We start from the raw sequence: 22,740 nt of genomic DNA on the forward strand, positions 1-22,740 counted from the left end.
GCTAAACCACCGCCAAGAGCAAGGTGCGCTCTTGCTGCTGGGATGGTGGACGGACATAATTTTTTTGCATGGAGGACGGCTTAATTCGTTTTTTTGAAAATTTTCCTCAAAATGGAGACAAAACTTTCAAAACGTGGCACGTTCTGTCGCTCACGCGCGCTTCTTTGCGCGCTTCACAAGCCAGCCTTTATGTCTCGCTCGCCCATGGTAGGCAGGCTACTACAGTTGAAAGTTGAAACCCCATCCATCGGCGCTTTGCCCTGCAGCCACTTTGGAACACTAGTTAGCATGGACCGCTACTTCATAAACAGCCTATTTTGCCATTCTTCTTCTTCTTCTTCACCATCGCTGCAGACCTTCAGCTGTGCAGAAACCGCTTGTTCTCATCACAGCCTTTTAGCCTCTGCATATGCATTTGCCCTAGCTTTCCCCAGCATTGCTTGGCTGCATGCCTTGCACAATACCTGTGCCAAAAGAGGCAATCTGTTTAGAACACAGATACGAGTCTTCTCTGCATGCAGAGACGAAGTCCTAATCTTCTCTGCATAACAGACGAAACCCTAATTCTTTCCCCGTTTCTTGGTCTTGTTATTCATGAAACTCTAATTTTGGCATTTTGCCTTCATCGACATTGGCAGCATGAAGAGACTACACTCTAATTTCTCCTGCTTCTTGGTCCTGACAGCGGTTTGGCCCTATCTTCCCCTTGAAGCTTTTTGAAATCAAACAGAATAGCAATCTTGGCGCTCTCGAGAAGGAGCTATGGTGAAATTTTCCAAGCAGCTTGAAAGCCAGCTTGTGCCGGAATGGAAGAGCGCGTTCTGCAACTACTGGCAGTTGAAGAAGGACCTCAAGCAGATTAGGCTGTCTCAACCGAGGCACTCCGTCAGTACCCCCAGGCCTTCCATCTCTTCGCTCAACCTCAATAACCTGACGCGCAGGAAAAACGTTCAAAAGGATGTCATCCTGGTGAGTTCTCCCAAGCTTGCATCCTTCCTTTTCCTTTTCTGTTGCTGTGCTTTTCTATTCCACACATCTTTGCCTAATCATTTCATTAATTCCGTGTTGCTTTCTCATCAATCGATCAACGGTTCTTGCACTTTGTCTAGGCTTTTGCCATTTTGCCTTCAGTATCCGATCAAAGGTTCTGCCTTGGTTTGTAATGGAGATAAATAAGACGATGATTGGGTAGGAAAATGAAGAGATGAAAACGACAGAAGACTCATACAAACAAGTAAAGCATGGTTACATGATCATGCAAGACTTAGTAGATTCATTCAAACAAGTAGATCATGGCTATACCATAAGTTAATCCTGGCTATGGCAGATTTTCGGATAGAAGACTTATACAAACAAGTAGATCATGGAAGTTAAAATTGGCTATGGCAGGGTTTCAAACAGAACTCATACAAATAAGTATATCACGGCTAAGCCAATCTGATATAAGATACTACTGACCATGGATTAATCCTAGCCGTGCCTGACATACTGTAAAACTGCTTGAAGCCTAATAAAAAGCTTCCTACTGTTTTTTCTTTGCTTGCATGTATGCATGGGATACATTGCATTTTCTTTCATCAATTATCACATGGATTCTTGCACCTGCTCAAAAGCTCCATTTTAAGCTTTTCAGCAGCTTTTTGATTTTCTTACGTTATGCTTGCATCTTGCATGGAGATCCCTCCACTCATAATATATTGTGCTCATACACCAAAGAGGCATATTCTTGTGCATTTGTAAGTCCAAGCCCAGAGAAGTTACATTGTTTTTGTTGAATAAGAACAACATTTGTCATGACTTGCTACAGGTTCACCTGCGACGGTCTGTCAGTAACCATCGTGAAGACTATTATGAAACTGAATTGGTGGAGCCGATGGCAAAGGAAGAGGTGGAGAAAGCTTTCTTTGCAAGGCTCGATGACCAGCTTAACAAAGTGAATCAGTTCTACAGGAGAAAAGAAGAAGAATACCTCCAGAGAGGAGAAGAGATTAAGCTCCAGCTTGAGAAGCTCATTACAATGAGAAAGGTCTTAAAACTGCACCAAGGCTATGCGGCTGACATGAGTGACATCTTATCTCAAGAGCGTATGTAAATCTTTTGTTGCTTGTTTAAACAAGAGCTGATAAATAAAGTTCAAAAAGATTTATGTTATTGCTTGTTTTAATTTGCCAATACCTCTTTTCTTGTATGGGTAGGTAATTGTCAATCTGAGCATGCTAAAGGCTTTGATACTCTAGCTTTTAGAATTTTTTGGAGAAGGGTGTACTTTTGAATGGAAAATTCTCTCTTTGGAGAAGTAAGTCGCTGAATTAAAGGAGCTTTTGATCAACCAACCATCTGTAGAACCTTTCTTCAGTAGCTGGTCGCTTTGGTGCCCATTTATGCAAAAAGGCTTCTCCTTGTCTTCCATTTGTTTGAATTCTTTTCCTTCACAGTGTATATTTTTGACACTTTGGTGTCATGAGCCTTTATACTAGCTAATCCTAAATCAAGTATTTGGGATATTTATACTAGCTAATGCTAAATCAAGTATTTATACCCTCTTTGGTCAGAATAAAGCATGACTGATAGCTCAGATGTATGTGTAGCAGGGTCAAATGCCTACTTTTATGAGTTGTAACAGTGGTTGTACTGAGAGGAGTGTGACTTTATCCCATATGCGAATGGGTGTGAAAGTACCTTAAAGAAAGTTGTGTAAAAACCCTGTTTTGCAATGGAAAAGATCGCTTGGTTTTTGGTGCAATCAAGTACTCATTACTGCACGTTAAGTGCTTATTCGTTCCTTTCAGTTCATTTTTGTATTTGTTTAAGATAGGACATACAGAGCAGCTACAGATGTAGCTAAAAATTGGCAGCCTGGTGGGACGGGGGAATTCCATCGTCCCCCCTGCATGTTTCCTCCCCAGCAGCTATCAAGCCCTTGCTTTGTGTTTTAGTGTCATAACTTATTACTTGTTTGCATTCTACTTGCCCCCACCAGTGAGCTTGCAGCTAACTCCAGTTTCGCTGCCTTGCAACCATCTGTCGTGAATGCACTGCTGGTGTGGCTCAGAGCATTGTGCAACCGCCTGCCTCTACCTACGTTTTGACATTTTCTACTTGCAATGGCTCTCAGGCTCGGGGGTCGCTGGCGTCATTGGCAAACTTCGCGCTGCTCGGCACTCTTCAAGGCTCTCCGCTTCACATTTGCTGGATGGTTGCTAGCCGCCCATCCACATGGCACTTTTCACACTGCGTTTCGACCGCCCTCTTGCCACTTTGCTAATCTGCCGCCCGATGTCCTCCGTCCACCCCTTTCAAACTGCACCTGCCTGCCACCCAAACTTTCCCCTATCAGCTTGACTGCCGCGGCGCCGTTCATGTGCCTGCTGCTGCCCCCCCAACCACTATTGCCTGTAATTAGCCCGCTTCCCGGCAAGTGCTTCTTGTTGCTCCACCCCCTCGCCTCCACCCTTTTACCATTTTCCTCTTCAACTCCAAAGCCGTTGTGTACAGAGGCCGAATTACAAGGAAAAATTCATTACAGTATCAAGGTCAAAGGTCAAAGTAAGCAAGGAAGGCTGCTGACAACTGATCTGTGCATTTTCCAAATCCCGGGAGCACCACGGTGGACCATCAAACACTTTCTCAGTCCCCGGAGCCTTATTTTTATTTTATTATGTGGTTTGTGGCTCTATTTGATGTGTCTGGTGTGTCTCTTACTCTCTCTTTCCCTCATGGTGCTTCTCCTACTCTCTCTAAGTCTCTTATGATAGAATCCTCTCTCATGGTGAACTGTGTTGCTTCTTTCTCTGTTGCATGGTGTAATCTCTCTCTCTCTCTCTCTCTCTCTCTCTCTCTCTCTCTCTCTCTCTCTGGGCACTTGAGAGCAAGATTTCCTGACAACTTCGGGAAATCCTTTTGGATGTTCGGGTCGTCTTTCTTTGCGTTTTTCAGATTATGCAGTTCTGTTTTCTTGGACTGAAAACTCGGCTTTGTGGACGATCTACCATGCATGAAATCAGCTGATTTTCTGCCATGATATCATATGCTTCGCTTTTTTCGGGAGGTGTCTTTACCTTTCACTTCGAGATTCTTTTGACCTCGGAGATCTTTCCTTTCATCAGTTGGATGTGTTTTCCCACTGTAATTGATATCTAAGTAGTAGTGAATGTACCATATTTTCCTTAATGAAGCAGTGGTTTCACAAAAAAAGAAAGTACCTTAAAGTTGTATAAAACCCCCGTTTTCCAATGGAAAAGATCACTTGGTTTTTGGTGCAATCGAGTACTCTGTACTGTAAGTAAGTGCTTATTCGTTCATTTCAGTTCATTTTTGTACTTGTTTAAGATAGGGCATACAGAGCAGCTACGATGTGCAATTGCTTTTTTGCAGAATTATGTGATTTTTAGTGGCTTACATTATGTTAACCCCCAACACCCCCCCCCATCCCCCCTCCAAAAAAAAGAGGAGGAGAAGATTTATTCAGAAGGTAGACAGAGAGGCTCGAAAAATTATTTCCTTATCGTATTATGTATCCTTGATTTTCCTGCAGAATTAAGCAATATACAGCTCACAGGAGCTGCCATGCCACAATGCTCAAGCCTTTTTCAAGAAACACATGATGATTCGATGCATGAGAGGGAAATTAATGCTGTAATGGAGCAAGGTGACTGTTCCCAATTGGTGGGTATAGAGAATTTCACTGCAGTCTCAGCCATTGAGTTCAACATCCCCAAATCTACTCCGGTGTTGTCAATTTCAGCAATTATTCAGATGCTTTGGGATGATGTATTGCTGAGCCAAACAAAAAATGGTGCATCTTCATGGAGACAATTCAGCAAACTTGACAAGAAGAAGATACAGTATGCAGAAAAAATGCTACGCACAGCCTTTGTTGAGTTTTATCGAGGCCTTGGATTGCTAAGAAGTTTCAGGTGGTTCCACTTTATAGTTGAATCCTATTTTCATGCTATCTTGAAATTCAACATGAAGGTCTTTTTTCTGTCTTGATTACTCAAGTTCTGCATAATAAAATGAACATATCTCCATTTGATTGATCCATGCCCACTAATTTGGATAGACAAAATTAATAGGGATGCCCGAGCTTACATGTCACGTGCACCCACTGCAATTGGGGTGGTAGGTGAACAGATCTGTACTGTGAAGTGCATGTTTTGGGATGATGCGCATTGTCATTTTTGTGAGCCCTAGTCTAGGGACTAGTTGCTAGATGCCATTAGGGTAGGCCTGGGTAAGTCCAGTCTGTAACCCACGTGTTGTACAAATGCTCACAATGCTTATTAGGCAAACTTTTGGGTGTGAGACATTAGGTAGATGTTTCAGGCAGTAGATATCTCGCCGAGGAAGAGGCGGACAGCAACCTGGGCTGTCCACAAGGCAGATGGGCAGGCAAGAAACACAGGAGAACTATTGTGGAGCATGCTAGGCAAAGGGCGGATAGTTGTATGTGTTTAGGTAGACTTTTTGGGTGTGGGCAGACTTATTTGGACCGGCTAGGTGTGATGTGCCAGCACCCAAAATGTGTGATCAAAATGAGAGAGAGAGTTGTGGAGTAAAGTTGGTGTGGAGGAGGTGGAAGGGATCCAATCCCCTCCTTCCACGTGGTAGTGCCCTTAAGTATAGGGTGGGCACTGCCCAAGCCATTAAATGGCCTCACGTGGATGAGAAAGGATGGACAATAGTTATGGAACTGGGCCTTGGGCTGTGGTGGTGGCCCGATATTTAAAGTGAGTGTGAACTCCTAAGGTTATAAAACCTTAGTAAATATAAACAGCACACAATACACTTGCATCAACCTTAACAAGTGCAATAAAGCAAAGTTAAAGAATGTCGTGTGGATAACAAATGAAGCAAACCACTCACATCAAGTTCCACTCTTGCCTGACCATTTATGAGTCCCATTGTACGTCGAATCACGGCACCCAAGTTTGCTGGTGTAGGATGGCCTCTTACGGCTGCTGGAGAGCCAATGGGTTGGGTCGGGGCTGTGTTTACAGGGGGTGCAACTGGCATGGAAGCTTGCTGGCCTGCAAAATAATTCTTATTAAGCTGCAAATCTGTAAGATTGAGATGTTAAAAAATAAGTAAATGCATCTGTGAAGACAAAGATCAATTAAAACCAATCTCACCATTGGCTGCAAACACCTGCTCCAAACCGTCAAGATACTGAGAAATTGTTGTCAAAGTATTAGGAATCACCTGAAAGAACATGGTAATTGATTCGTTGCACTTCCATCATTCAAATCAAACTATATTATTACAACAGTGCACTGCAAGTATGCTACAATTGATCTCAAAGATCTGAATATTAGACCAACCATGGCCTGTTGCAAGATCCGAAACTGTTGCCCCATGGCAGGTAAGGTACCAGGACTAGCAGCAGGCCATGCAACCTGAGACCCACCACGCTCTGAAAATAGTGGTTGATGTCCAATGTGAGGTGTCCCAGGGCTCGGCTCTGCTCTCTCTGAAGAGTGACTCTCGGTGCCTGCTGAGCTCCACCAGGTAAAGTTCTATGCAGTGTTGATGGGGAAAGTCAATGGTTACCAAGGTTTTAGCACGAGGTTCTTCGAACTGTGTCTGAAAACAGTCAGTCAGTTTTGCAGTAGACTAATTTGTTGCTAGGAAGAGCCTCAAATTTCCGCTTAAAAATAAAAAAATGTCTCATCATGACCTGACGTTTATGTGTAAAATCTTCTTGTTGCTCGTTCTAGGAGCTTTTTCTAGTGTTTGCATTTGAACTTTGTTCTGGATCCTCTTATTCTACATGCTTAGCCTGTTCTAATTTGAGAGTTCTTTCGTGATGATTTTTTGGCTTTGTACTTGACAAATGCATATTCAACATAATCTATATGTCTGTTGATGCAGTTATTTGAATATGGTTGCGTTTGCCAAAATTTTAAAGAAATATGATAAGGTAAAGTATCTTCTGTTGAGTACTTGACCATGTGATGGTAGCTACTGTAGTTACATTTTAAAAGTTTTTGGGAATGTCTTTACTGTTAAAACGAACTGTGGGAATCACTTTGCTGCACCACATTTTTGATGAACCTCATCAAAGCTTTTTTTAAAACACATCAGATACTGATTTTAGCTATGGGAGAGTCTCTGAAACTCAACTCATGAGTCATGAATGTACATATCCTAGAAAATAATTTTGTGGTTGTAATCATTGAGCTGCATCTCTTGTATGAGCTAAGGTCTGTTGAGCTGTGGTAGTTTGTGACCACAAACATTGTTGATCCTTTTTGATATCTGCTAAAGCTTAGATGGTTGTGAAGCAGCTGATACAGCACGAATCTTTTTAGTTTTTCAACTCAAGGTATAAATAAATTAGTTTTTAGTGTGCCAAGTGTTAAATGCTTTGTGCACGAGACAATAAATCTAAGTGCATCTATTTCACCTTTGGTTATCTTCTAATAAGATGATTACTTTGGCCAGATTTTCCATATATCTATTTGATCCGTAATAAGCTGTTCTTAGGCTTGCTGCTGCTGCTGCCCCCCTAATTAGCATGTTACAGTTGTAGATGACTTCTGCTTTCACAGTATAGAGGCTAGTGACAGCAGAACTTTCACAGTATAGAGGCTAGTGAAAGTATTGTGCGAATTTTTCATGCAGTTTTGAGGAAGGAGGCCAGCCAATAAACATGTTTGAAGCCTCAGGAGGACCTCAAGTATGGATGGTTCTCAGATTGTTGGCCTTGCTCAGGGGCAGTCCTAGCAGGGGGAAATACTTTTAGCACTTGCATACTTGAGCAGTGCCAACATGACATTGCGTAGCATGAGCAGCCTCAGCAAGGGGAAGGACTGTTGGCGCATGCATTTGCACCATGAGCAGGGCCCCAACTAGGGGAAAAATAATTAGGATATGAATTTTGCATGAGTAGTCCCACCAAGGGGAGGAACAGTTGGTACATGCATTTGCTCACACAGCAGCTTTAATAAGGAGATGGATAGCTGTCGATGCATTTACCATGGACAGGTTCAGAAAGGGGTGGTCAAATGGCATAGGTCTGAGTTCACACATCAAAAGTCATGAAAAATGTCTTTTGCCTAGTGAGAGCAGCTCCAGCAGAAGAGCAGTTCAACATAGGGAAGGGTAGTTTCTTTTTGGTTGATAGGAGTAGCCCATACCATGCATGCATTATATACTCAAAGGATCCGATCTTGTTCTGTACTTTGAGAGAATGCGTAAGGTAGAGTAAATTGGAACTTTTACAAGGTTACTATGGAGAGAATACCCTCGGTCTAGTCTGATGAGGACTGTCGTCTCAGAGAGCTTGCAAAGGCTGGATTTGAAGTAGACAAGGCCTTCACGTCAAAGATGAAAGGCAAGGGCTTGGTAACTACACTTACTTTCAAAAGCTTGAACACTCCGAAGATGAAAGGCAAGGGCAAACCAAGCAAGATTTAGAAAGTGCACTTACTTTAAAAAGCTTGGACACTCCGAAGACAGGTGCTTTAAGTGGATGACCAAGGAGCAAGTTGAAGAGCATGCAAATCTGAAAGGAGAAGAAGAAGTTGACGATGAAGATGTACCAGAGACATCTACAACACCGGAGAAAGCCCTCAGAGTTGTGACTAATCTTTCTCTGAGAAGAGGAAGATTATGATTGGGCTTTCTAAACTTCCTACTTTCTATGGGTCATGGGTTCTCTATCCGGGATGTCCCCCAAAATTTGATAATTTTTTCATAAGCCTTGCTTTTATAAAAGGCTTCATGTTTTTCACATATTCCTACTTAGAGCCCGGGGTGGTAAAACCAAGGTAATGTTCTTCAATACCTCCCGCCCCTTCACATCCAGATTGAGCTTCACATAGAGAGGGGATCTTGTGGAGATTCTCATCCTATGTCTACCTTGGTGTCCCTTTGAGTGGCCCACACTTCACCATGCTTCTTGCAACACATGCCAGAGTGACACGGGGATACACAACCTTGAGCGGCAGTGCTTCCAAACACATTTCTAGGAGCCCAGGATGAAGGGTTGGCTTTTTGACACCTCGTCACACTAGCCTTGATGTTTGGAGCAGCCTTCTGGGGGCCAAATTTATCCGATGAGGATTGCTAGTGAGTTCAGAGGCCCTAGGTCATGATGCTCTCCCATATGGTCCGCAACAAACCATCAGTCCCACACCGATCATCCTAGCAGAGTTTGTTACTACCTCGATGGTGGTGGATGCACTCTTCTAGATACCTCCATCGCATTAGTCAAAGTATGCTTGAGTTTCCACTTGGTTCTTAGGATATGGGCTCCGCATGGACCGCCTCCCATCCCTTCAGTATAGTTTGGACTCCCCTCCCTTGCTCCTGCCTGCCTGCGCCCCCCCTCCCGCTGCGCCCACCCCTCCCACCCTGCCCTGCCCTCTTCGCTGTTCGCCCGCTGAGCGCCGCCTTGCCCTGTCCTGCCCTGTTTCGTTTTCGCTTTTGCCGCCCTCTGCCCCCCTTCGCCCCTGCGCTGCGCTGCCCTGCCTTGCCCTCTTCGCTTGCGTGTCTTCTCGCCTCCCTTTTCCCACCCACCCTTCCTCAGGCCCCCAAGGCAGCAACATAACTCTCTTCTCCTCTCTTTCCCCTTTTCCCTACATGACTTGACCCCCCCCCCCCCCCCCCCCCTGTTCTGCTGTTTTGCTCCTGTGTCATGGATTAATTAATTTTCAGTCCATTGGCTGTGGGAATCTGCAAAAAGTCATGACCAAGACCGGGTTTAAAGAGGAGCTCGTGAAGGTGGAGGATAAGCTCGGCACAATTATCAAAGAAAACAAGAAGATGGTCGACTCTTCCGTCACCGCAATCGTAAACCGCCTCTCCAAACTCGAGAAGGGATTTGACAAAATCCAAGAGCTCGAAGAGAGATCTTCCAAGCAAGAGGCTGAGATTTCAGCTTTAAAGGAGGAACTAGTGGAGGCCAAATTGCATGCTAAGAGTCAAGCGGCTGAAATCTCAGCCCTCAAAAAGGAGTTGGCAGCCACTTCAAAAAGCAATCTTGAGGATGGAAAATTTCAGCCCTCCTTTCTTGAAGAGCTGAATACCATCAAGGAACAAATGAGGATCATTCGAGAGGAGGAGGAGCAACATAAAGAGAGGACATCTTCATGGGTGGAGGTGATCACAAAGACACAAAAGAAGATGGACGAGGCGGAGAAATGGATCGAGGTCGCCAAGAAAGGGAAAGGTAAAGAATCGCCACCCATCCCCACTCCCACCATCATCAACATGACCCTTGAAGAGGAGCAAAGGAGGAAGACCCGGGCCTTACATGTACGAGTGTCCGGTCTAAAAGACCGTGATGATGCGGAAGGGTAAACCAAGGAGCTCTTCTCTATGATGGGCATTGAAGCCACGCACACAAAGGCATGGAGAGTGGGAAAGAAGAGAGAAGGTAGTAGTGGCGAATCTTCTAAGGAGAGAGCACTTATCATTCGTTTCCCCTCCATGGAAGCGAAGAAGGACTTCTTGAAGAGACGTCCTACACTCAAGAAGACGGGAATATTTCTTGGAGATGACCTCACACTCTCGCAACTTGCCCACATGAAAGAAGTTATGCCAGAGATAAGGGCAGCCCGAGAGAAAGGGAAAGTGGCCTTCTATAGAGATGGTAGAGTGGTGATTATGGAGAGGCGCTCGTCATGACGGCGCGAGACCTATGGGACTACACTCAAAGTTGCTACTTGGAATTGTAATGGATCTCTACGTCTTGATGTAGGGGCTTTTGAGGATAGTTTCACTGGGAGGGACATCATCTTCTACTGTGAGATGCATCAGGCTCCTAGACAGTCCATGCCACATGTTAGTGGATACCGATGGGAGACAGCTTGTAGACAGGAGACTCGTTCAGAGCATAGAGGACGGGGCTCAGGAGGAGTGGCAATATTGTTTAGAGAGGAGCTACAGCCACTGATACATATAGTCCACAGAGATGAGCAGGCTAGGTACATGTGGGTTAGACTGAGGGCAGAGACGGGCAGATATCTCTACATTGCTATATGCTATTTTGCTCCTAGTACATCAGTGTATGCATCACCTAGCGGGCAGTCTCCCTTTTCTATTTTGGATGATGACATTTGGGAGTTCTCCAGGGATGGTGACATCATTCTCCTGGGGGACTTCAATGCCAGGACCGCCCATAACCAGACAGTATTTTATGATACCTCAGAGGAGATGTTGAGGGAGCTTGATGTTAGGGATATGGGCCTATCTAGACTCTCACAGGATGAGGAACATACAGTGTATGGGCAGTATTTGATAGATATGGGGACTGCACATGGATTGGCCATCCTGAATGGCCTACAGAGATTCCCGACATTGGGTGGTTTCACTTGCTTTCCACATAGGCATGGTGCTAGTACAGTGGACTATGTTATGGCTCAGCCCAGTCTCAATCCCTCTTTTCAGGATTTTATGGTAGGCACTAGGCCGGTTGGAATAGCAGTGGATCATGCTATCTTGTCCTTCACTCTCACATTTCAGTTTAGCACCGCTCCATTGGGACCGGTCTCCACACACACTCGTTATACCTTTACGAGGGAGATTGACACCGTGTACACGGATGAGATATACAGACGCTTATGTGCCGAGGAGCCGGGACGGGAGCTCACTCAGATATTGATAGATACGCTTCATGTTGCAGCATCAGAGATATATCCCCATAGTCAGCCTACACAGAGACGATCTGGGAACATGCCCATGCCCCAGAACAGTTGGTATGATGAGGAGTGCAGAGAGATGAGGATCAGATTACAGAGAGAGGTGCTCATGGGTGTTACCACTCACAAACAGTCACGGATTACCTTCCGGCACCTAGTGCGACGGAAGAAGAGGGCTTATCTTGCTCAGTTAGAGAGGGATTTGTATCAGTTATTTATGAGTCAGGACTCAGGCGAGGCATGGAGACTATTCCATGAGCATTCACCATCACCAGCCATTACGTCCACAGAGATTTGGGGTGAGTATGCAGCATCCCTGTACACAGCAGCAGGACAGCCGCCCCTGCCAGACCCATCGGAGCCATGCCTAGAGACATGTGCTTTCTTTACTGCTGAGATGGTAAGGAAAGCTATTGACAGGATGAGGACTGAGAGAGCATATGATCATGATGGTTTGGTAGCAGAGCACTTTATTCATGCCAGAGATATGCTTGCAGAGCTTATTGCTATGATGTTTAACCGAGCCATGTGTGAGGGTTTTCCTGAGACTTGGAATATGTCCACGATTGTGCCTATCTTCAAGTCAGGGGATCCCATGCTTCCTGGGAATTATCGTACCATCATGATTGGTCACACATTGGCTAGATTATATGCATCTATTCTTGAGCAGGAGTTGAGTAGATGGGCAGAGAGAGAGGGCATACGTGCATCAAGGCAAGCAGGGTTGAGGAGAGGTTTCTCCACTCTTGACCATATCTTGACACTGAGAGCTATTATTGAGGAGGGCAGATTATATGGCAGGAGGATTTATTGTTGCTTTGTGGATTTCCGCAAAGCTTTTGACACAGTACCGAGAGCCAAACTGATGCGCAGACTACAGGAGATGGGAGTGCCCACAGAGCTGATTTGGGGAATCATGGCTTTATACAGGACAGTTGTGGGGCAGGTACGTACTACTCAGGGTATATCTGAGATGGTTCACTCCACTATTGGGGTGAAACAGGGCTGCCCTCTTTCTCCCACCTTATTTGGGATGTACGTGGATGAGGTTTCAGACTACGTAGAGCGGGAGGGTGACAGAGGAGCACAGCTAGCAGGGACATGGATTCTGCTGTTATTGTATGCTGATGATATTGTGATGATCTCAGATTCTCCAGAGGGGATGCAGCGTCATTTGGATGCATTGCACACATTTGCACAGGACAGTGGATTGTCTGTTAACCTTGGTAAAACCAAGGTGATGGTGTTTAACACCACAGCACAGTGGGTTAGGAGGTCAGTACCCACCTTTACATATGGTCAGGAGACAGTGGAGTATACAGATGCATATACTTACCTTGGTGTGGTTTTCAATGGTCCACTATTTTCCTTGAGGAGAGCAGCGGAGACCAGATTGACCAGAGCTTATGCAGCATTGGGGAGACTAGAGAGGATGTGTTTGTAGGTTCAGTTTCAGGAACCTCGAACAAAGCTCTGGCTTTGGTCACTTCAGCCATGCTGTATGGAGTGGAGATATGGGGACCCTCAGTGGATCACCACAGCCGAGCTGGTAGCACTGATGGATGGAGACATATGGAGAGGCCCTTGGTTTCTATGATTTCCCGGATGATTAGGGCTAAGGCCTCCGTACCACATGATATTATCCGTGCAGAGATGGCTGCCCCCCCATTGGTAGTAGAGGCACTCACTCGATCAGTCTCCTTTATACATAGCACTTGGGCTCTCCCTAGAGACAGATATGCTCGCTTAGCCCTGGAGTCTTACGACAGTTGGCATCACAGGGAGACGGATCATGTTGGTATGCACAGATGACAGCTTGGTTCCAGTTGCATGGCTTTAGTATGGAAAGGCTACCTCCATTTCAGTACTCCTTGGATGCACCCTCCCTCTCTCTCACATGGGCAGAGATTACTAGACTTATCAGGCAGGACTTGATTCAGCTGGACACTAGGAGGACATGGATACAGCCGACACAGGAGCTTGGTACGAAGATGGCTTTCTATAGAGATCATCTTCTCCAGCTCACGCAGGATGGGTTTGTGATTAGACCCAGCTACATGGATACTCATCTTTCTCATGGGGTACGGTGTGCTATTGGTCAGTTGCGCACATCCTCACACCAGCTAGAGATTGAGACTGGCAGATTCAGAGGAGTACCAGCTGAGGCCAGGATTTGTCAGCTGTGCCAGATGGAGCCAGAGACAGAGTTACATTACATATGTCACTGTCCAGTATATTATGAGATACGAGGCCGTTTTCACTGCCTGTTTAGAGAGGGTTTCGGACCACTTTCTAGAGTCATGAGATACCAGGATCAGAGATGCCTCGGATTATACTTGCTGGAGCTTCGTAGACATAGAGAGGGTCTCTTGAGAGGGAGGGGATCAGAGAGGGAGAGACACCTACAGAGGCAGATTACAGACTTCTTTCGACCAGAGATTGAGCAGTCAGGCCAGCAGGCATTGCAGCTAGCCCCAGAGTAAAGCCGCACTAGAGGTACATTGATTGATCGGGCTATAGAGCTGGGGCGGTCCAGGCGCCCCAAGATGAGAGGCCCATCTCGACACCGGCGGAGACTACAACAGAGGATCAGGACCATACTAGCACGACATGGGAGACGTCCAGTCAGAGTACTCACCATGGAGGACATTGAGGATATCCGTCGTCGACCGATGAGAGACATCTTTGGATAGTGATGTGTATGATGCTTACCTTTGTTGCTGGAGTTTTCCTCCCAGATATTATCCATTAGGAGCTCCTAGTTCCGTACTTTTCCTCATAGTTATTTTAGTTTCAGTTAGTTGTTTTTAGCTTTTCTTACACAGACATTGTATCAGATCCACCAATTGTTGTAACCTTTTTGGTCTCATAGGTCATTTTGGCCTTCTGAAGACGTTAGTATATCATTTCATTTCATTTCATTTCTCACCAACTGGATTACCCGGTTAGATCTTCTCAACCTCTACACCCACTGCGCATGGATCAAACCTTTGGAGCTCCCACCAAAGATGCACTTCTACAGAGCTCACTTCTTCACGCTCATTGAGGATGGATTCATATAACAGTCGGGCTACTTGACTGTTCACATGTCCCATTGCATGTGGGTTGTGATTGGCTAGATATGGGTTTCATCCTCGTCTTAGAGTGGAGATAGGAAGAGCTGAGCGCGTCTTCAAAGCCGGGGAGCTCATACAGAGACCCAAGGAGGAGAGGATCTACCAATTATGCCACACAAAGGTTGAGAAAGAGGAGCATTACATATGTCACTGCCTAGTATACTATGAGATCTGCAAGAGGTTTCAGTGTCTGTTCCATGAGGGATTTGGACCACTCTCCAGGATCATTGACTTCCCAGACCAGTGTTTCCTAGGGCTCTTCTTGCTCGAGCTCCATAGACAAAGGAACACTTTCTTGAGAGAGCTTCGGTCCCAACTGCCCCGACCTCTCCCTTGCCAGCCAACCATCACCAATGTCTTCTGGACTCGGGAGGAGAACACCCATATAGTGGATCTTGTGGACCCACCTCGGGCTGCTCGGGACCCAACCTGCCCAAGAAGAGTTACCTCGGATCAGGTCTTTGCATTCTAGCGTGCCCTCAGCCCTCTGGACATCGGTCTCGATCCCCTCATTAGCTCTAGATCCAAGACATGCTCCATCTCCATCGAGATTCGAGCCACCTTTCCATGTGACATAGCTGAGGGAGACCTCCCAGCCATACTCATTAGCCCGATGCTTGATATTTTGGAGAGTGGTATACCATCTAATGGGGGCTGATGCTCCTCTCATGTTTCATGTTCTTGGTATTGCATGGAGAGTTTTGTATCACTCCAATGAGATAGTTTTGTTCTATTTCTATTTTATTTTTTGTTCCATCATGAGATATGCGATCGACATTATTGTATCACTTTGGTCCCATAGGCCCATTGGGTCTTTAGTAGATGTTTTACACATGAGAGTCAGCTTTCAGACGACAAACATGCACCACTGGGGGGGGGGGGGGGGTGCGTGGCTCGGGAGGAGTGGCATGCTTGTTTCTCCCTCGTTTGAGAGGCATGCTCACAATGGTTAGGCACGATGAGGAGGCTCGCTTTACGTGGATGTGATTAGCTAGGCCTGGCTTGAGAGTGATGCATATTGCATTATGCTCGTGCCCACCAGAGAAATCAGAATATGCATGCAAATTGACAGAGAAAGGGGAGACTCCATATGTGCCATTATTTGCAGACATTGCGGAGTTCTCCTAACAAGTAGAGGTCCTCCTATTAGGTGACTTTAATGCACGGACAAAAGGGGAATAAGTGTAGACATATGACTTCCAGGGAGATGCCATTATGTTGTCAGAAATTGACTTGGTTGATATGGGCCTCCAGAGGGCCAACTAGGATATGGGGAATGCAACACCATATGATAAACACTTGTTGGAGATGGGGGCTATGCATGAGCTGGTTATATATAATGGCTGTCCAGATGGCCACAGTCAGATAGCCTTACATCTTTTCCACATGGGGGAGGCACTAGTATGGTGGATTACCTCATGGGGTCTCTTGCTCTTATACCACATATCCTAGACTTCACCATCCCTCCTCCCCCCATACTAGCTGACCACGCATTACTTTCTTTCATGATCTCATGCCCCACCTTACCGCCCACACACACACCCCCTGCCACCCCCTTCACCCAGACTCATTTTCACCATGATCTTGACCACATCTATGAGGACCACCTCTCTTGCCACATTTCAGCTCTCAACTTATCCCTCCCTATATCCACCATTAATTCCCAGCTCTCCTCCATCATCCATGACTCCACCCACGCCAGCTTCCCCTACACCACATGCTCCACAACAAGTTTGCCAGTGGGATCCCAACCCTAGAATAGATGATATGATGAAGAGTGCAAAACCACCAAGCTTCGCCTCTTACGCGAGAGGGAACATGGGCTTATTTCAGCACATAAGATGCAACGCATCTTTTGTACATTCACTCGCCGAAAGAAACGGACATTTCTCGCCAGACAAGAACAAGAGTTATACTAGCTCTTTTTGAGCGAGAACAACTCAGAAGCTTGGTGCATTCTTGAAGAAAAAAGAGCACCTACACCTATCACAGATCCTAGCCTTTGGGAAGCCCATGCACGACAGTTGTATGATGTACCAGACCAACCTATACCTCAAATGCCACACATCCCTCGGTCTACATCATCTTCTCTCTTTGATTCCCCCATATGTCGCTAGGGCTCTTAAAAAGCTGCATAATGGGAGAGCAAAAGATCACGAGGATCTACGCGCGGAACATTTTGCCCATGGGCACCACGTATTGGCTCCCATTCTTGCCAATCTTTTTAACAGAGCACTCTGTGAAGGCTTCCCACCCTTCTGGACTACCAACACCATTGTCCCCATCCACAAAGCAGGAGACCCCACGGACCCCAATAACTAGAGGACTATCATGATTGGTCACACAATGGCCAAAATCTATGGGGCAGTACTAGAGCAGATGATGAGCTCTATGGCAGAGAGGATGGGAAACATAGCATCAGGCCAGGTAGGCTTCAGGAAAAACTTCTCCACGTTGGACCATATCTTTACTTTACGGGCTATCATAGAGGAGGCGAGGTCCTCAAAGAGACATGTGTATTGTTGCTTTGTGGATTTCCGCAAAGCCTTCGACTCTGTCCCTTGATCCTGTCTGATAGGATGCTTGCAGGAGCTCTAGTTCTCACATGAGATGATATTGGGTGTGATGGCACTATATGAGACAGCACTTGGCCGAGTACATGCACCCGGTGGGACCTCTGGAGATATATGTAGCTCTATTGGGGTTAAGCAGGGCTTCCCACTCTCACCTACACTCTTTGGCCTATACATTGATGAGATCCCAGTATTTGTGGATAGTTTCGGAGGTAGAGGTTCATCATTGGCTCAGACAGTTGTGCCCATATTGCTATATGCTGATGACATTGTCTTGATCTTAGATTCAAGTGAGGGTTTATAGAAACACTTAAATGCATTGGACAGATTTTGCAGGGAGAGAAACCTTACGGTCAATTTGGGCAAAACCAAGGTTATGATCTTTAACACATCATATGCAGTTGCCTCATGATTTTCTTTCATATACAGAGATGCCCCAGTGGAGATTGTGCAGAAGTATGTGTATCTGGGAGTCACTTTTCCAGGCCCTTTGTTCTGCATGACAACAACTGCCACTGATCGACTTGCAAGGGGGCATGCCTCCCTAGCCCGCATGGAGAGAGTGTTTCTAGGCACATTTTCAAGAACCTCGCACTAAGTGCTGGCTCTTTGATACTCTAGTACGACCAGCGGCTATGTATGGTGCAGCTTTTTGGGGCCAGGCCTAGGGAAAGATCACTGGAGGAGCATAGAGAGGCTACAGGTGATGATGTTGTCATGCATGATCAGGAGTAAGCCATCTGTACCACATGACATTCTACATGCAGAGTTTTGGGTAGCTCCATTGGTTAGCAGATGCCCTTTTTCAGACTGTCACTTATATTCAGCATGTATATACGCTTGATGGAGATCACCTCCCACGACTAGCACTAGATTCTTCTATGCAATTATATTGCGAGAGGGAGAGGGAGCGATTGAGACGAGTTGGACTGTTGACACAGCCACCACCATTACTGACACATGCATGGTACTCTGAGGTAGTCGAGTGGTTTTATGCATATGGCATACAGATGGACATTGGACTGTCTCCCTCCGTTTTTGTATAGCCTGGATTCCCCCTACCTTGATCTCTCTTGACATGAGATCAACCGGATCATCCGGTTAGATCTACTTAGGCTAAACATACACTAGAGATGGGTGTCTCCATCAGAGATTGGTAAGAAGTGTGAGTTCTACAAAGATCACTTCTTGAGACTTTCCGAGGATGGATTCTTTGAGATCCCTGGATACATACAGATACACGTGTCACATGCTATGCGTATCACGATCGGCCAGCTCAGGGTATCCTCCCACCGCCTCAAAATAGAGACTAGCAGACCTGAGGATATCCCACATGAGGAGAGGACATGCACGATATTCACCACAAGAGCAGTAGAGGATGAGGCCCACTACTCTAAGAAGCATGTGGAGCGAGATAAGTAGATGGACCATGAATGTGCCTGGACACAGAGTATCTTGCTTTCATTGGCTATGGGGCAAGGCCTTGAGCCCTGCTGAGTAGTTCAACACTCTGTTTGGCATGACCAAATATGTATGTATTCTGGAACTCTGGGGGTTGACGAATGCTTTGGTGTATGGGGATCAAGACACTCAAGGATGGATCCCAAAGAACTCAAGGCTGTAGGAAAAAATGGGGGAGAGACAAAGCTAAAACTGAAACTGAAATGAGAGCAAGACTAAAAAGGAAACACAAAGCTTAGACATACCTTGAGATGAGTGTAGACAAGACACAAGATTGATACTTTCATTGATGTGACACCCACAATATATAGGTGAGAAGTACAAGATAGAGTAGACTGACTTATGGGACGATTATAGAGGTGCCACATGGCACACACTCAAGACTTAAGACAAAAACTGAGACTAGACAAATGTAGACTAGAGAAATAGTACACCTAGTGTGCACTTATTTCCAACACCCTCCTTAAGTGGACACTGTCACACTAGGAGGAAGACAGAAAGACAAGACTAGAAGACAGACATAAAGACCGATAGACTGAGAGACAAGACAGAAGACATGACAGACAAAGATCCTGAGACACCCCTCCTCAAGTGATATCCTCATATGGGTCCACAAGAGGGACAAGATGGATCTAAAACAAGACACAGTCAGATTGATAGACAAATAGACAGACAGACAAGACTAGATAGACTGACTGTAGACAAACAGATGGACCTTGAAGACATCCCCTCCTCAAGGGCAATCTCTGCCTCTTGGGTAGGGACAAGAGAGGTCAAAAAGCATAATGAGTAAGACACTAGAACCCCTTGACCTACATCATCGGTGGTCAAAGTGGTAGACAAGAAAGATGAAGTAATCAGAAAGCCCACTCCTCATCATATGAGGAATGAACAGCAAGATCTGCCGATGGAGATGCTGCAGCAACATGGGCTGAGGTAGATGCAGGTGCTGATGTAGAGGGTTTAGAGTAGCAATCCTTCTCCCGGTGATTATCATGGCCACAAATGGTGCATGGATGAGCCTTGAAGCAGTCCTTCTCCATATGATTAGTTTTGCCACAATGGGTGCAAGGCTTTCTTACCTTAGAACTTCCTTTCTTTGCTAAAAATGCAGTGTCAGTTACCTTTTGTTGTTGAGTTCTTTCCTCTTCTTGGAGAGCATTGATGATACCTTCAAGAGTAGGATTATTGTGATACTTGAAGGTAGTGACAAGAGTAGCATAGGTGTCAGGTAAGCTTTTGAGAAGCACAGCAATAGCAATATCTTCGGAGATGGGGGACTTCACTGATGCAAGCTGAACCATAAGACTGCGAAGATAATTGACATGAGAGGCTATAGTAGCTCCCTCCTGCATATGTAGATCAAAGAATGAGATCATAAGTGCAATCTTAGAGTTTTTAGAGCGGGGTCCAAAAAGGGTATCCAAAGTGATGCATGCTCGAGAAGCAGACTGTATGTCGGAGATGTGATGAATGTAATCATCTCCAAGACCGAGCAAGATGATAGCATAGGCTTTGTCATTCTTGGCAGTGGGAGCATAAGTGATAACTTGCTGAATGTCGGAATCTTCGGGAGCAGCATGGTGAACAACGTCCCAAAGACTTTCTTTCATAAGATGGCACTTGATTTTGATTTGCCAAGTATGAAAGTTGGGCCCATTGAATTTGTCGATAGACATGAGAGAATGAGTAGAAGAGGCCATGTGGGAAGGTCTTACCTCTTGCTAAAATGCAAGGGCAATGTCTATTCCCTTACAAGATTGCAGAAATGAAAGAAGAGATCCAAATTGTTTTTAGAAGCCGGCTCTCTCACCACTTGTCAAGGCCATAGCATGTGACAGCCCATCGAAGCATGAGGAATTAGCAGTTTGCAGATATGAGGATAACAAAGGGATTGACCAGCAAACTGAAGGAGACAATGCACAGTACCTTGTAGACTCTTCAAGCGCAATAAATCCCAGGCAGAGACAGCCCCTTGAGTCGATGAAGAAGGCAGCCAAAGGAACGCATCAGGGTAGTACGATAAACGTCCAAAGCTGAGGCGGCTCCAAAAAAAACGGCGGAAATTTTCTGAGCTGCTGCAGCAGCAGGTCGACTAAGCGGGGGCAGCACCCAGCTAAGCGGCAGCCAATGGCAGAGGCGGCGGCCTGTTCTGAACCCAGTGACTGCAGCAAGAGAGAGAAGAGGGGCAGTCGCTCACAGGAAACAGGGGCAAACTAGGAATGGCATAGGCTGAGTCAGTATGGGTAGAACTTGAGCTGCCATGGACTGTGGAGAGCAAGAGCAGCGAGTAGATAGTCGGTGAGCTGAGGCTAACGGGGCAGGTTGGTATGGCGGGCAGAAAAAAACGCAGCTATGGCTGCAGCAGACTGAGGGGAGAGAAGACGGATCTTCATGGCTCTGATACCATGTAGGAAAAAATGGGGGAGAGACAAATCTAAAACTGAAACTGAAATGAGAGCAAGACTAAAAAGGAAACACAAAGCTTAGACATACCTTGAGATGAGTGTAGACAAGACACAAGATTGATACTTTCATTGATGTGACACCCACAATATATAGGTGAGAAGTACAAGATAGAGTAGACTGACTTATGGGACGATTATAGAGGTGCCACATGGCACACACTCAAGACTTAAGACAAAAACTGAGACTAGACAAATGTAGACTAGAGAAATAGTACACCTAGTGTGCACTTATTTCCAACAAAGGCTTTCTGCAAGGCCAATATTCAATCTCTTGTGGAAGTCAATAACTGGTCCTCTGATGGGTTTAACATTCTGTTGAGTAGGTTGAGTCCTCGTATGGAAATCCTACTGGTTCTGATTATGCTTGTGGTGGCTCACAGGTTAGAGACACTGACTTAGGAAGACTGAGGGTGCTGATGTGGTATAATCCCAACGAGGAAGTGGGTGTATCAGTAAGGGGCCCTGCTTATCAGTCACATCATGCCCTCTTGAACCCTAAATTTGTGGCATGCTATCACTTGGGGCTTAATGCCTCTTGGTAGTACTGATGTTGGAGTTGCAGCTGAATATTCTTGTTTTTGGGAGCATATTGTTCTTAGGGATTGCTCCCTTAGTTGTATATGCTATTTTTTTAGGGATAGCTCCCTAGTTGGTTGTATATATTGCGCAAGACCTTAGTGGCTAGCTGCTAACTTTGATGGGGTTGTATATATTGCGCAAGACCTTAGTGGCTAGCTGCTAACTTTGATGGGGTGTTTATGTTATAATTTTGGAGGGTCATCATGCCGATATAGGCAGTTTCCTTACTAACATATAAAACCGTCTCTCAAAAAAATAAAGAATTGCCCCTTGGCTTGCATTCAGTGGGACTCGAGACAATGGCATTGGAGGGATTCCGTTGCCCTGGTTTCCCCTTCTTGGAGTACTCGGAAGATCTAGCTGCACGGGGCGGGGTTAACAAAACTCCAACCGTGGTGCGACAGTGGCATGTCCACGGCATCCCTCCTCCTTCCTTGTCAACTTTTGGAAGACTTTGAGACAGCTTTCTCTTGAGGAAGATCACCCTCTTCCTCTGGTTGGTTGCTCATAGGAGCCTTGTGTTGGACACATAGGTCACCACTGCTGGACATCCCACCTTGTGTGGCTGATGTGGCAGTCCTGAGAAGTCTTAGTGTCGATGCCTTTGGGATTGCCCGAGGTGCATATGGTGGTGGATTTTTGTAGTTGTTCACTTTGCACTAAAGTTTCACTAGGGGGTTCACTTGGGGGATCATGTTGTTGACTTCAGAGGCATGGACGACACTCTTATGCAAAAATGACACGGGGAACTTGCACTTCACTTCACCCCCTTTCAGATCTCCACCATCTCCACAACGGTTCTAATGGTGTCATGGACCCTAGACCCATTCTGACGAGCGGTGGGAGCTTATCAGCAGAATAGCAGTGTGGCATATTTAGTGGGTGTGATGCTGTGAGG

General features: G+C 45.7%; 1 protein-coding gene across 5 annotated transcripts in view; it reads left to right on the forward strand.

The window, feature by feature from the left end:
• The first annotated feature begins 216 nt into the window (after positions 1-216).
• The window catches only part of LOC147606836 (phosphate transporter PHO1-3-like), a 126,621-nt gene continuing 104,097 nt past the window's right edge, over positions 217-22,740 (forward strand). For all 5 annotated transcript variants that reach the window (XM_086791163.1, XM_086791165.1, XM_086791164.1 and 2 more), the window contains exons 1-4: positions 217-969; positions 1,808-2,084; positions 4,535-4,916; positions 6,871-6,919. In XM_086791163.1, the coding sequence (XP_086647289.1) occupies positions 763-969; positions 1,808-2,084; positions 4,535-4,916; positions 6,871-6,919 (915 nt within the window). In that variant the 5' untranslated portion in view covers positions 217-762. The remainder of the gene's footprint in view (positions 970-1,807; positions 2,085-4,534; positions 4,917-6,870; positions 6,920-22,740) is intronic.

Source organism: Cibotium barometz, chromosome 56 (assembly GCF_041138505.1).
Source record: "Cibotium barometz isolate CiBa-2024 chromosome 56, ASM4113850v1, whole genome shotgun sequence".
Classification (NCBI taxonomy): Eukaryota; Viridiplantae; Streptophyta; class Polypodiopsida; order Cyatheales; family Cibotiaceae; genus Cibotium; species Cibotium barometz.